This window comes from Oncorhynchus mykiss, chromosome 12 (assembly GCF_013265735.2).
Source record: "Oncorhynchus mykiss isolate Arlee chromosome 12, USDA_OmykA_1.1, whole genome shotgun sequence".
Lineage (NCBI taxonomy): Eukaryota > Metazoa > Chordata > Actinopteri > Salmoniformes > Salmonidae > Oncorhynchus > Oncorhynchus mykiss.
The window spans coordinates 17,445,601-17,459,583 of record NC_048576.1 but is presented as its reverse complement, the minus strand read 5'-3'; the positions used below and the strand labels follow the sequence as shown (position 1 = coordinate 17,459,583).

Below are 13,983 nucleotides of genomic sequence, written 5' to 3'. Positions count from 1 at the left end.
CTCGCCCAGTTAGAAGGGTTTATGTACTAACCCGCCCAGTTAGACGGGTTTATGTACGAACCCGCCCAGTTAGCAGGGTTTATGTACTAACCCGCCCAGTTAGAAGGGTGTGTGTACTAACCTGTCCAGTTAGAAGGGTGTGTGTGTGTACTAACCTGCCCAGTTAGAATGGTGTGTGTGTGTACTAACCTGCCCAGTTAGAATGGTGTGTGTGTGTACTAACCTGCCCAGTTAGACGGGTGTGTGTGTGTACTAACCTGCCCAGTTAGATGGGTGTGTGTGTGTACTAACCTGCCCAGTTAGACGGGTGTGTGTGTGTGTGTACTAACCTGCCCAGTTAGACGGGTGTGAGAAGTGTGTGCTGCTCTGTAGAGTCTTCATGGCCTCAGAGAGAGCTGCACTGGCCTTGGTCCCGTTCAGTAGTGCCGTGTAGAAGCTGTGCGTGAACACCTTGGATGCTGCCATGGGAACGGGCCACAGCGACACACACACACACTGCACCCCCGCTGTCAGGAAGGCACGGGACAGCCCCACCACACCGTCTGAGGTCACTCTGCTGACACACTCCTGGTACGACCTGAGAGAGGAGAGATAACAAGATAATAAACTTAGACATACAGTTTTAAACAAACTAAAACTGCTTGATTGAACATTTAGCATCTGTGTGTGTGTGTGTATGTGTCTTACCCCAGAACCACCAGTTTCACAGGCAGTCTCAGGTCCAGTATGTCGGCCGCAGTGAGCAGAAAGTCCTGTAGCGGTGGACTGTCACACACACTCTCTGCGTCACACACACTCTCTGTGTCACACACACTTCTTCCGTCCTCACTCCTCTCCTCCCGTAGCTCAGTACTTGCTCCCACATCCCCACTCTCGCGTAAAAGTGATCCCCCACATGGTGCACTCTCCTTGGGCTGTGTTTCTGAGCCCAGCCCTGGATCCTGGCTGGGGGAGAGAACCAGGGCCGCCAGCTTCCAGGAGACATGAGTAGCAAAGTGAACACACTCTGCCTGGCTCATGGCTGCTAGCACACGCTCCTAGAGAAGAGAAGTGAGGAGAATGTTGTCTGATTGTGCATCTCAATAAGTCACAGTGGGAGCAAAACACACACACACTTTTTTTATGTACCTTGGTGGCCTGTGTACCAGTGAGGGGCTGGCAACCCAGCAGTTCCCCCAGGCGGAGGGCCTCGTCGTGGGCAGAAGGCAGCGGCCCCCACAGCCAACGCTCCATCACCCTGGAGGGCAGGTGTGGAGCCCCCACTACTGCGGTCATAGAACCCCCACCGCTGTAGAGGAAAGGAGCTCTGTGACGAGGGTGGGACTGGGGAAGAAAGGAGGAGTGTGTTTAAATGATCAGCCAGTCATACTCATTTAATGACAAAAATGGTTAATACTGTATGCCATCAGTATATTGAATTGTGCAGGTTGTGCTGTTGTATTGTATAGTGTGTCTCTGTGTGTGTGTGTGTGTGTGTGGGGGGGGGGGGTATTTGAGTGTCTCTGTGTGTGTTTCTCTGTGTGTGTGTGTGTGTGTGTCTGTCTGTCTGTCTGTCTGTTTGTTTGTTTGTCTGTCTGTCTGTGTGTGTGTGTGTGTGCTATACACCCACCTTGGCTGCAGCCCCCAGGCTCCCTATAGATGGGACAGCTAGAAGGTTGAACCTCTCATACAGGTACTCATTAGAAGAGCTACCTTTGAGCAGAGCGAAGGGAACCAGGTACAGCTCTCCCTCTAACACCAACACCAACTGTCTGTGTCTGCCAACTGCACCACTGCCAGGCATCAGCACCTAGAGAGAGAGAGGGGCAGAGAGAGAGAGAGAGAGGCAGAGAGAGAGCGAGAGAGGGGCAGAGAGAGAGAGAGAGAGAGAGAGAGGTGTGGTGTGAAACAGGGAAGGGACTCAGGGGGTATGCTAATTTGGTATAGAGCAGACCTAACTCACTCCATTAAATTAATCAAAACAGGAACATTCTACATTTGGCTAGAAATTCAAAAGGAAATTATCCTAACAGAGAAAAATGTCCTCTTGTGTGCTACCTATATCCCCCCACTAGAATCCCAATACTTTAATGAAGACAGCTTCTCCATCCTGGAGGGGGAAATCAATCATTTCCAGGCCCAGGGACATGTACTAGTCTGTGGCGACCTAAATGCCAGAACCGGACAAGAACCTGACACCCTCAGCACACAGGGGGACAAACACCTGCCTGGAGGTGACAGCATTCCCTCCCACATATGCCCCCCTAGGCACAACTATGACAACATAACCAACAAAAACGGGTCACAACTCCTGCAGCTCTGTCGCACGCTGGGTATGTACATAGTCAACGGTTGGCTTCGAGGGGACTCCTATGGTAGGTACACCTATAGCTCATCTCTTGGCAGTAGTACTGTAGACTACTTTATCACTGACCTCAACCCAGAGTCTCTCAGAGCGTTCACAGTCAGCCCACTGACACCCCTATCAGACCACAGCAAAATCACAGTCTACTTAAACAGAGCAATACTCAATCATGAGGCATCAAAGCCAAAGGAACTGAGTAACATTAAGAAATGCTATAGATGGAAGGAATGCAGTTTGGAAACCTACCAAAAAACAATTAGGCAACAACAAATTCAATCCCTTTTAGACAATTTCCTGGGTAAAACGTTCCACTGTAATAGTGAAGGTGTAAACTTGGCAGTAGAAAATCTTAACAGTATATTTGACCTCTCAGCTTCCCTATCAAATCTAAAAATCTCAAATAGAAAACCGAAGAAAATGAACAATAATGACAAATGGTTTGATGAAGAATGCAAAAATCTAAGAAAGAAATTGAGAAACCTGTCCAACCAAAAACATAGAGACCCGGAAAACCTGAGTCTACACCTTCACTATGGTGAATCACTAAAACAATACAGAAATACACTACGGAAAAAGAAGGAACAGCATGTCAGAAATCAGCTCAATGCAATTGAAGAATCCATAGACTCTAACCACTTCTGGGAAAATTGGAAAACACTAAACAAACAACAACACGAAGAATTATCTATCCAAAATGGAGATATATGGGTAAACCACTTCTCCAATCTTTTTGGCTCTATAACAAAGAATAAAGAGCAAAAACATATACATGATCAAATACAGATCTTAGAATCAACTATTAAAGACTACCAGAACCCACTGGATACTCCAATTACATTGAATGAGTTACAGGACAAAATAAAAACCCTCCAACCCAAAAAGGTCTGTGGTGTTGATGGTATCCTCAATGAAATGATCAAATATACAGACAACAAATTCCAATTGGCTATACTAAAACTCTATAACATCATCCTTAGCTCTGGCATCTTCCCCAATATTTGGAACCAAGGACTGATCACCCCAATCCACAAAAGTGGAGACAAATTTGACCCCAATAACTACCGTGGAATATGTGTCAACAGTAACCTTGGGAAAATCCTCTGCATTATTATTAACAGCAGACTCGTACATTTCCTCAATGAAAACAATGTACTGAGCAAATGTCAAATTGGCTTTTTACCAAATTACCGTACAACAGACCATGTATTCACCCTGCACACCCTAATTGACAACCAAACAAACCAAAACAAAGGCAAAGTCTTCTCATGCTTTGTTGATTTAAAAAAAGCCTTCGACTCAATCTGGCATGAGGGTCTGCTATACAAACTGATGGAAAGTGGTGTTGGGGGTAAAACATACGACATTATAAAATCCATGTACACAAACAACAAGTGTGCGGTTAAAATTGGCAAAAAACACACACATTTCTTCACACAGGGTCGTGGGGTTAGACAGGGATGCAGCTTAAGCCCCACCCTCTTCAACATATATATCAACGAATTGGCGCGGGCACTAGAAAAGTCTGCAGCACCCGGCCTCCCCCTGCTAGAATCCGAAGTCAAATGTCTGCTGTTTGCCGATGATCTGGTGCTTCTGTCACCAACCAAGGAGGGCCTACAGCAGCACCTAGATCTTATGCACAGATTCTGTCAGACCTGGGCCCTGACAGTAAATCTCAGTAAGACCAAAATAATGGTGTTCCAAAAAAGGTCCAGTCACCAGGACCACAAATACAAATTCCATCTAGACACTGTTGCCCTAGAGCACACAAAAAACGATACATACCTTGGCCTAAACATCAGCACAACAGGTAACTTCCACAAAGCTGTGAACGATCTGAGAGACAAGGCAAGAAGGGCATTCTATGCCATCAAAAGAAACATACATTTCAACATACCAATTAGGATTTGGCTAAAAATACTTGAATCAGTCATAGAGCCCATTGCCCTTTATGGTTGTGAGGTCTGGGGTCCGCTCACCAACCAAGACTTCACAAAATGGGACAAACACCAAATTGAGACTCTGCACGCAGAATTCTGCAAAAATATCCTCAGTGTACAACGTAGAACACCAAATAATGCATGCAGAGCAGAATTAGGCCGATACCCACTAATTATCAAAATCCAGAAAAGAGCCGTTAAATTCAATAACCACCTAAAAGGAAGCGATTCCCAAACCTTCCACAACAAAGCCATCACCTACAGAGAGATGAACCTGGAGAAGAGTCACAAACACAAACACACCCCAAAGAGCCCCAGGACAGCAGCACAATTAGACCCAAGAAAATCATGATAAAAGAGAATTACTTGACACATTTTAAAGAATTAACAAAAAAACTGAGCAAACTAGAATGCTATTTGGCCCTAAACAGAGAGTACACAGCGGCAGAATACCTGACCACTGTGACTGACCCAAAATTAAGGAAAGCTTTGACTATGTACAGACTCAGTGAGCATAGCCTTGCTATTGAGAAAGGCCGACGTAGGCAGACATGGCTCTCAAGAGAAGACAGGCTATGTGCTCACTGCCCACAAAATGAGGTGGAAACTGAGCTGCACTTCCTAACCTCCTGCCCAATGTATGACCATATTAGAGAGACATAGTTCCCTCAGATTACACAGATCCACAAAGAATTCGAAAACAAATCCAATTTTGAAAAACTCCCATATCTACTGGGTGAAATTCCACAGTGTGCCATCACAGCAGCAAGATTTGTGACCTGTTGCCACAAGAAAAAGGCAACCAGTGAAGAACACACACCATCGTAAATACAACCCATATTTATGCTTATTTATTTTATCTTGTGTCCTTTAACCATTTGTACATTGTTAAAACACTGTATATATATATATAATATGACATTTGTAATGTCTTTACTGTTTTGAAACCTCTGTATGTGTAATGTTTACTGTTAATTTTTGTTGTTTTTCACTTTATATATTCACTTTGTATGTTGTCTACCTCACTTGCTTTGGCAATGTTAACACATGTTGCCCATGCCAATAAAGCCCTTGAATTTAATTGAATTGAGAGAGAGGGAGGCAGAGAGAGAGAGAGAGGGAGGCAGGGAGAGAGAGAGAGGGGCAGAGAGAGAGAGAGATAGAGAGAGAGAGAGGGGCAGAGAGAGAGAGAGAGAGAGAGAGGCAGAGAGAGAGAGAGGGGCAGAGAGAGAGAGAGAGAGAGAGAGAGAGAGAGAGATGGAGGCAGAGAGAGAGAGGCAGCGAGAGAGAGAGAGAGAGAGAGAGAGAGAGAGGGGCAGAGAGGGAGAGAGAGAGGGGCAGAGAGGGAGAGAGAGAGGCAGCGAGAGAGAGAGAGGGAGGCAGAGAGAAAGTGAGAGGGAGGCAGAGAGAGAGAGAGAGTCAGAGAGAGAGGGGGTGAAATAATGAGTAGACAGATGTAATTCGATCTCTATCAAATGGTAAAATTAGTGTCATTAGGTTAAACACACCCACACTCTCTTACCTCCTCCATAGGTGCAATGAGCAGGTGGTGAAGGGCTCGTAGGGGGGGTTTGGTGAGGGGGGCGGGTCTACAGAGTAGAGAGGAGGAGGTCTCTCTCACTGGAGACACTGTAGAACTGACCAGACTGGACAAACTCTGACCACTTCTGAAGAAATACAGAAATGATGCTTGTGGTTTAACAACTGGTGCTGTCTACACCAGTAGATATTGCATAGGAACATACAGAATGACACTCTCCATATAAAATATCAGACTTTATTTTAATTAAAATTTCAGTCAACATTAACTCTCTGCAGAACACACACCTGCTGAAGACGTTGTTTCTGGACACCTGACTGTGTAGGCAGTCAGTGGGGTCGCTGGCTGAGGTCAGTCGTTCCTCAAACTGTTGTTCTAACAGATCACCTGCTTCATTCTCCGTCTCACTGCTGGTACACACACACACACACACACACACACACACACACACACACACACACACACACACACACACACACACACACACACACACACACACACACACACACACACACACACAGTAAGGTGCTGCTGGCTGGGGCAACAGTACTGCTGGAGACTCATATCTCCCTTACTAGCTTTAAGTACCAGCTATCAGAGCAGCTCACAGATCACTGCACCTGTACATAGCCCATCTGAAAAATAGTCCATCCAACTACCTCATCCCCATAATGTATTTATTTATTTATCTTGCTCCTTTGCACCCCAGTATCTCTACTTGCACATTCATCTTCTGCACATCTACAGTCGTGGTCAAAAGTTTTGAGAATGACACAAATATTAATTTTCACAAAGTCTGCTGCTTCAGTGTCTTTAGATATTTTTGTCAGATGTTACTATGGAATACTGAAGTATAATTACAAGCATTTCAAGAGTCAAAGGCTTTTATTTACAATTACATGAAGTTGATGCAAAGAGTCAATAATTGCAGTGTTGACCCTTCTTTTTCAAGTCCTCTGCAATCCGCCCTGTCATGCTGTCAATTAACTTCTGGCCCACATCCTGACTGATGGCAGCCCATTCTTGCATAATCAATGCTTGGAGTTTGTCAGAATTTGTGGGTTTTTGTTTGTCCACCCGCCTCTTGAGGATTGACCACAAATTCTCAATGGGATTAAGGTCTGGGGAGTTTCCTGGCCATGGACCCAAAATATCAATGTTTTGTTCCCCGAGCCACTTAGTTGTCACTTTTTCCTTATGACAAGGTGCTCCATCATGCTGGAAAAGGCATTGTTCATCACCAAACTGTTCCTGGATGGTTGGGAGAAGTTGCTCTTGGAGGATGTGTTGGTACCATTCTTTATTCATGGCTGTGTTCTTAGGAAAATTGTGAGTGAGCCCACTCCCTTGGCTGAGAAGCAACCCACACACATGAATGGTCTCAGGATGCTTTACTGTTGGCATGACACAGGACTGATGGTAGCGCTCACCTTGTCTTCTCCGGACAAGCTTTTTTCCGGATGCCCCAAACAATCGGAAAGGGGATTCATCAGAGTAAATGACTTTACCCCAGTTCTCAGCAGTCCAGTCCCTGTACCTTTTGCAGAATATCAGTCTGTCCCTGATGTTTTTCCTGGAGACACATGCCAACATGCGTTTTTCTGGATTTTTGTTGTTGTTATTCTGTCTCTCACTGTTCAAATAAACCTACCATTAAAATTATAGACAGATCATTTCTTTGTCAGTGGGCAAACGTACAAAATCAGCAGGGGATCAAATACTTTTTTCCCTCACTGTACCTGGTTAAATAAACGTGAAATAAATAAACAAACTGCAGTGGTTGTCAGTGAGGACAGGAGAACAATGTGTGAGAGATAACATTTGCTGACACAACACATTGCACAGTAGTAGCCTGCAGCGCTGTATTAAACTCTACTGCTCTCCGAGGTGTGATAGTCTCTCTCTCTACTTTATTAAAAGCACTTCACTGATGGATTACCCGTGTGCATTGTGTGTGTGCATTGTGTGTGTGCATGTATGTGCGTGTGTGTGTGTGAGTGAGTGTACAGTGAGTGTGTGTGTGAGAAAGCGAGAGGCTGCGAGTCCCATTATCACTTGGAAGGGTGAAATATGTCACCTCTGAATATCCCATCCATTCTACAGAGATAGAGAGGGAGCGAGGGAGGGACAGGGTCCAGAGCCAAGTGATAAAGAGAGCCTACAGTCTCTCAGTGAAGCACTAAACAATATTTTAATAAAGCAGAAACCATAGCAAGTGCAAGACACACATACACACAAACACACACACCTGCTGTAGTAGGTGTCAACTCCCAGAGCCTCTCTAGCTGCAGTGATGTGCTGCTCCAGAGTCTGACAGCCACTAACTCCTCCCCCCTGGATCTCTGAAGCCTGCAGCTCGGCTCCTCCCTCACCCAGGTACACCTCATGGAACTTCACTATACCTGCACACAACACAACACAGAGTTAGGGATTAGAGGTGTGTGTGTACACGTGTAGATCTGTGTGTACCTACCTGTGCCTGGTGCCAGTAGCCAGCTGTAGAGGTACCCTGCAGCCAGAGAGAAGTACAGCACCAGTGACTTCTGACTGTTGACCGTATCCAGGATGTGTTCTATGGTTACCGGCGAGTAAGGGTCAGGGGTTGGGGTATAAGGGTCAGAGGTCAGGGGTTGGTGACCTTGCTGTCGCTCCACCAGGAGGTCAGCGAAGGCCCGGGTCCGACCCCGCTCGGCCACTGCTAGGGCCTCGTCATAATGACCTGGGGAGGAGAGGAGAAACGGATGAACAGAGGGATGAGAAGAGAAAGTGAACAAGGAGAGAAAGAGTGAAAGAAAGAGAGATACATAGAGAAAGGGAAGGAGATGGATAACAAGAGAGATAGAACAGGAAGAAAAGTGTTACCCAGGCTGACGAGGACCCTCTGGAGAGCCTGGTATGATGACGTCTGCAAGTCGAACAGAGACAGTCTGTAGTCTGAGCTGAGCTGGGCCTCGTGACGAATCGACTCAAACAACGCAGACGCTCGGTACAGCTGGAGAGAGAGAAAGAGAATACACAGCTACATCACACACGCATTCATGCCTGAATACATACCCATGCCGCACCCCTATCACGATATACACGCAATTAGTTATTATTTCCAATACAGGTAATCTCAAATAGAATCTCTCTAGAATCAGAGACTGCAGTTCCATAGTCCACCAGCATGTGTCAGCAGGACTGAAGAGAAGCTCAATTCTGAAACTATGTTGATACCTGGTGCTGGGCCTCTTCCAGGTTGCTGCTGGCCCACAGTGACAGGCCCAGACGGTGACGGATCTTAGCCTCCTCCTCTCTCCTCCCACACTGCTCCGCTAGACGCAGACCTGAGAGAGAGACAGGAGAGTGAGAGAAAGAGAGGGAGTCTCAAAACATCATTAAATCACCCTCTCCTCCTTCTTTCTCCAAAAACCATGTCTTCATTCATTCACTCTCTCTCTCTCTCTCTCATTGTCTCTCTCTCCTCTCACCTTCTTGCAGGTACATGACAGCCTGTGTGTAGTTCTGTAGCGCATGGTGTGTCCTCCCCAGGCTGCCATATGCCAGTGTCTTGGCTGTGAGGTCATTATTCTGCGCCGCCACACTCAGGTGCTGCTCCTGATGACATCACAAGAGACAGAAAGGTCAAGTCCCAAACCGTCTACCTGACAGAACACGACTATAGTGTGATAGTATGTGTGATAGTGTGTTAGTGAGATAGTGTGTGTGATAGTGGGATAGTGTGTGTGAAAGTGTGTGTGATAGTGGGATAGTGTGTGTGAAAGTGTGTGTGATAGTGGGATAGTGGGATAGTGGGATAGTGTGTGTGAAAGTGTGTGTGATAGTGGGATAGTGTGTGTGATAGTGGGATAGTGGGATAGTGTGTGTGAAAGTGTGTGTGATAGTGGGATAGTGTGTGTGAAAGTGTGTGTGATAGTGGGATAGTGTGTGAGACAGTGTGTGTGATAGTGTGATAGTGTATGTGATAGTGTGTGTTTACCTGACAGTCCACAGCCTTTTCGTAGTTTCCCAGCGCCTCATAGGTCAGTCCCATGTTCCCATAGGCCATTCCCTGACTCCTCCCACTTCCAGTCTCCTCCGCAATATCTAATGCGCTCTGGTGCCACTAGAGAGAGAGAGACTGGTGAACACAGACAGGCAGACAGTAGAACACTGCATGGGGAATATAATAGAGATCAATGGACACAGACAGGCAGACAGTAGAACACTGCATGGGGAATATAATAGAGATTGATGACATAGACAGGCAGACAGTAGAACACTGCATGGGGAATATAATAGAGATTGATGACATAGACAGGCAGACAGTAGAACACTGCATGGGGAATATAATAGAGATTGATGACATAGACAGGCAGACAGTAGAACACTGCATGGGGAATATAATAGAGATTGATGACATAGACAGGCAGACAGTAGAACACTGCATGGGGAATATAATAGAGATTGATGGACACAGACAGGCAGACAGTAGAACACTGCATGGGGAATATAATAGAGATTGATGACATAGACAGGCAGACAGTAGAACACTGCATGGGGAATATAATAGAGATTGATGACATAGACAGGCAGACAGTAGAACCCTGCATGGGGAATATAATAGAGATTGATGACATAGACAGGCAGACAGTAGAACACTGCATGGGGAATATAATAGAGATTGATGGACACAGACAGGCAGACAGTAGAACACTGCATGGGGAATATAATAGAGATTGATGACATAGACAGGCAGACAGTAGAACCCTGCATGGGGAATATAATAGAGATTGATGACATAGACAGGCAGACAGTAGAACACTGCATGGGGAATATAATAGAGATTGATGGACACAGACAGGCAGACAGTAGAACACTGCATGGGGAATATAATAGAGATTGATGGACACAGACAGGCAGACAGTAGAACACTGCATGGGGAATATAACAGCACCAACCTGCAGAGCTGCCTCGTTCTCTCCCATCAGCTGGTACACTGCACCCAGCGCCGCGCTCGCTTCGCCCTCTAGTGCCCGGTCCTGGGAGGAACAGATTTAGAATAAATAGTGATAGCATATAGATTAATAAAATACAGGTAACTGCCAAAGGTTAGTCACCCCTCCTTCCCTGCTTGTCATTCATTCATTGGAGGTAGAAGTCTTACCCCTGAGGTGCAGGCGATGTTGAGCTGATGCTCCAGGCAGGACAGGGCTTGCTCATAATTTCCCAGCTGGCTGTGTAGGTCTCCCAGCTCCCCATAGGCCTGGGCCTTCCCCCCTCCTCCACCTCCTCCTCCCTCTCCGCCTCCTGATCCGCCCAGCTCATGGGCCACCACCAGTCTCTTCTCAAAACACACCAAAGCCTGCTGGAGACTACCTAGAGATCTGAGAGGAGTTGTTTTTGTTTACCCCCATTTGCCTTTTCACAGTTGCTAATGTAGACCTGCTGCTTGCTGCATATGAGTCACTATTGCATTCAGAACGAGCCCTACCAATTATTTACATAAATGCATTTGATGAGTCACAACATAAAACACTCAGCTCTGAAAATCCAAACATCAAAAGGCATCTAGTTTCCCAGAGAGATATATGAGCAACTTAAGAAGGCAAACAAGAAAACAAATTGGGCAATAACCACAGGACATGTTAATTTAGCTAGTATGAGATATAATACGTGATATCCTTGGGGGAGGAAATGTAAAAGAGGCCGTGTCTGCATTCTAACACTGAGCTGTGACTTTATCTGTCTAACTACTGTACATGACTTGTCCTATCATCACTCTGTCATTCCCTCACCAGGGACCAGCAGAGAAGCAGAGAGAGGAGGGTGAGCAAGAGATATAAAGACAGAGGAGGGTGAGAGAGAGATATATATAAAGACAGAGGAGGGTGAGAGAGAGAGATATAAAGACAGAGGAGGGTGAGAGAGAGAGATATAAAGACAGAGGAGGGTGAGAGAGAGAGATATATAAAGACAGAGGAGGGTGAGAGAGAGAGATATAAAGACAGAGGAGGGTGAGAGAGATATAAAGACAGAGGAGGGTGAGAGAGAGAGATATAAAGACAGAGGAGGGTGAGAGAGAGAGATATAAAGACAGAGAAGGGTGAGAGAGAGAGAGATATAAAGACAGAGGAGGGTGAGAGAGAGAGAGATATAAAGACAGAGGAGGGTGAGAGAGAGAGATATAAAGACAGAGGAGGGTGAGAGAGAGAGAGATATAAAGACAGAGGAGGGTGAGAGAGAGAGAGATATAAAGACAGAGGAGGGTGAGAGAGAGAGAGATATAAAGACAGAGGAGGGTGAGAGAGAGATATATAAAGAAAGAGGAGGGTGAGAGAGAGAGAGATATAAAGACAGAGGAGGGTGAGAGAGAGAGAGATATAAAGACAGAGGAGGGTGAGAGAGAGAGAGATATAAAGACAGAGGAGGATGAGAGAGAGAGATATATAAAGACAGAGGAGGGTGAGAGAGAGAGATATAAAGACAGAGGAGGGTGAGAGAGAGAGATATAAAGACAGAGGAGGGTGAGAGAGAGAGATATATAAAGACAGAGGAGGGTGAGAGAGAGAGATATATAAAGACAGAGGAGGGTGAGAGAGAGAGATATAAAGACAGAGGAGGGTGAGAGAGATATAAAGACAGAGGAGGGTGAGAGAGAGAGATATAAAGACAGAGGAGGGTGAGAGAGAGAGATATAAAGACAGAGAAGGGTGAGAGAGAGAGAGATATAAAGACAGAGGAGGGTGAGAGAGAGAGAGATATAAAGACAGAGGAGGGTGAGAGAGAGAGATATAAAGACAGAGGAGGGTGAGAGAGAGAGAGATATAAAGACAGAGGAGGGTGAGAGAGAGAGAGATATAAAGACAGAGGAGGGTGAGAGAGAGAGAGATATAAAGACAGAGGAGGGTGAGAGAGAGATATATAAAGAAAGAGGAGGGTGAGAGAGAGAGAGATATAAAGACAGAGGAGGGTGAGAGAGAGAGAGATATAAAGACAGAGGAGGGTGAGAGAGAGAGAGATATAAAGACAGAGGAGGATGAGAGAGAGAGATATATAAAGACAGAGGAGGGTGAGAGAGAGAGATATAAAGACAGAGGAGGGTGAGAGAGAGAGATATAAAGACAGAGGAGGGTGAGAAAGAGAGATATATAAAGACAGAGGAGGGTGAGAGAGAGAGAGATATAAAGACAGAGGAGGGTGAGAGAGAGAGATATATAAAGACAGAGGAGGGTGAGAGAGAGAGATATAAAGACAGAGGAGGGTGAGAGAGAGAGATATAAAGACAGAGGAGGGTGAGAGAGAGAGATATATAAAGACAGAGGAGGGTGAGAGAGAGAGATATAAAGACAGAGGAGGGTGAGAGAGATATAAAGACAGAGGAGGGTAAGAGAGAGAGATATATAAAGACAGAGGAGGGTGAGAGAGAGAGATATAAAGACAGAGAAGGGTGAGAGAGAGAGAGATATAAAGACAGAGGAGGGTGAGAGAGAGAGAGATATAAAGACAGAGGAGGGTGAGAGAGAGAGATATAAAGACAGAGGAGGGTGAGAGAGAAAGAGATATAAAGACAGAGGAGGGTGAGAGAGAGAGAGAGATAAAGACAGAGGAGGGTGAGAGAGAGAGAGATATAAAGACAGAGGAGGGTGAGAGAGAGATATATAAAGACAGAGGAGGGTGAGAGAGAGAGAGATATAAAGACAGAGGAGGGTAAGAGAGAGAGATATATAAAGACAGAGGAGGGTAAGAGAGAGAGATATATAAAGACAGAGGAGGGTGAGAGAGAGAGATATAAAGACAGAGGAGGGTGAGAGAGAGATATAAAGACAGAGGAGGGTGAGAGAGAGAGATATATAAAGACAGAGGAGAATGAGAGAGAGATATATAAAGACAGAGGAGGGTGAGAGAGAGAGAGATATAAAGACAGAGGAGGGTGAGAGAGAGAGAGATATAAAGACAGAGGAGGGTGAGAGAGAGAGAGATATAAAGACAGAGGAGGATGAGAGAGAGAGATATATAAAGACAGAGGAGGGTGAGAGAGAGAGATATAAAGACAGAGGAGGGTGAGAGAGAGAGATATATAAAGACAGAGGAGGGTGAGAGAGAGAGAGATATAAAGACAGAGGAGGGTGAGAGAGAGAGATATAAAGACAGAGGAGGGTGAGAGAGAGAGATATATA

At 45.6% G+C, this 13,983-nt stretch overlaps 1 protein-coding gene across 5 annotated transcripts in view; it reads right to left on the bottom strand.

Moving 5' to 3' along the window:
• The window catches only part of LOC110537090 (tetratricopeptide repeat protein 28), a 108,444-nt gene that overhangs the window by 8,263 nt on the left and 86,198 nt on the right, over positions 1-13,983 (bottom strand). For 3 of the 5 annotated variants that reach the window (XM_036937076.1, XM_036937079.1, XM_036937080.1), the window contains exons 16-29: positions 10,971-11,190; positions 10,765-10,845; positions 9,804-9,929; positions 9,295-9,421; positions 9,041-9,150; positions 8,687-8,816; positions 8,298-8,543; positions 8,073-8,226; positions 6,112-6,234; positions 5,807-5,951; positions 1,610-1,789; positions 1,129-1,323; positions 688-1,037; positions 330-577 (exon numbers count right to left, since the gene is read on the bottom strand). In XM_036937076.1, coding sequence (XP_036792971.1) covers positions 330-577; positions 688-1,037; positions 1,129-1,323; positions 1,610-1,789; positions 5,807-5,951; positions 6,112-6,234; positions 8,073-8,226; positions 8,298-8,543; positions 8,687-8,816; positions 9,041-9,150; positions 9,295-9,421; positions 9,804-9,929; positions 10,765-10,845; positions 10,971-11,190 — 2,435 coding nt within the window. The remainder of the gene's footprint in view (positions 1-329; positions 578-687; positions 1,038-1,128; positions 1,324-1,609; positions 1,790-5,806; positions 5,952-6,111; positions 6,235-8,072; positions 8,227-8,297; positions 8,544-8,686; positions 8,817-9,040; positions 9,151-9,294; positions 9,422-9,803; positions 9,930-10,764; positions 10,846-10,970; positions 11,191-13,983) is intronic. The other 2 variants (XM_036937077.1, XM_036937078.1) reach the window with 2 other exon arrangements.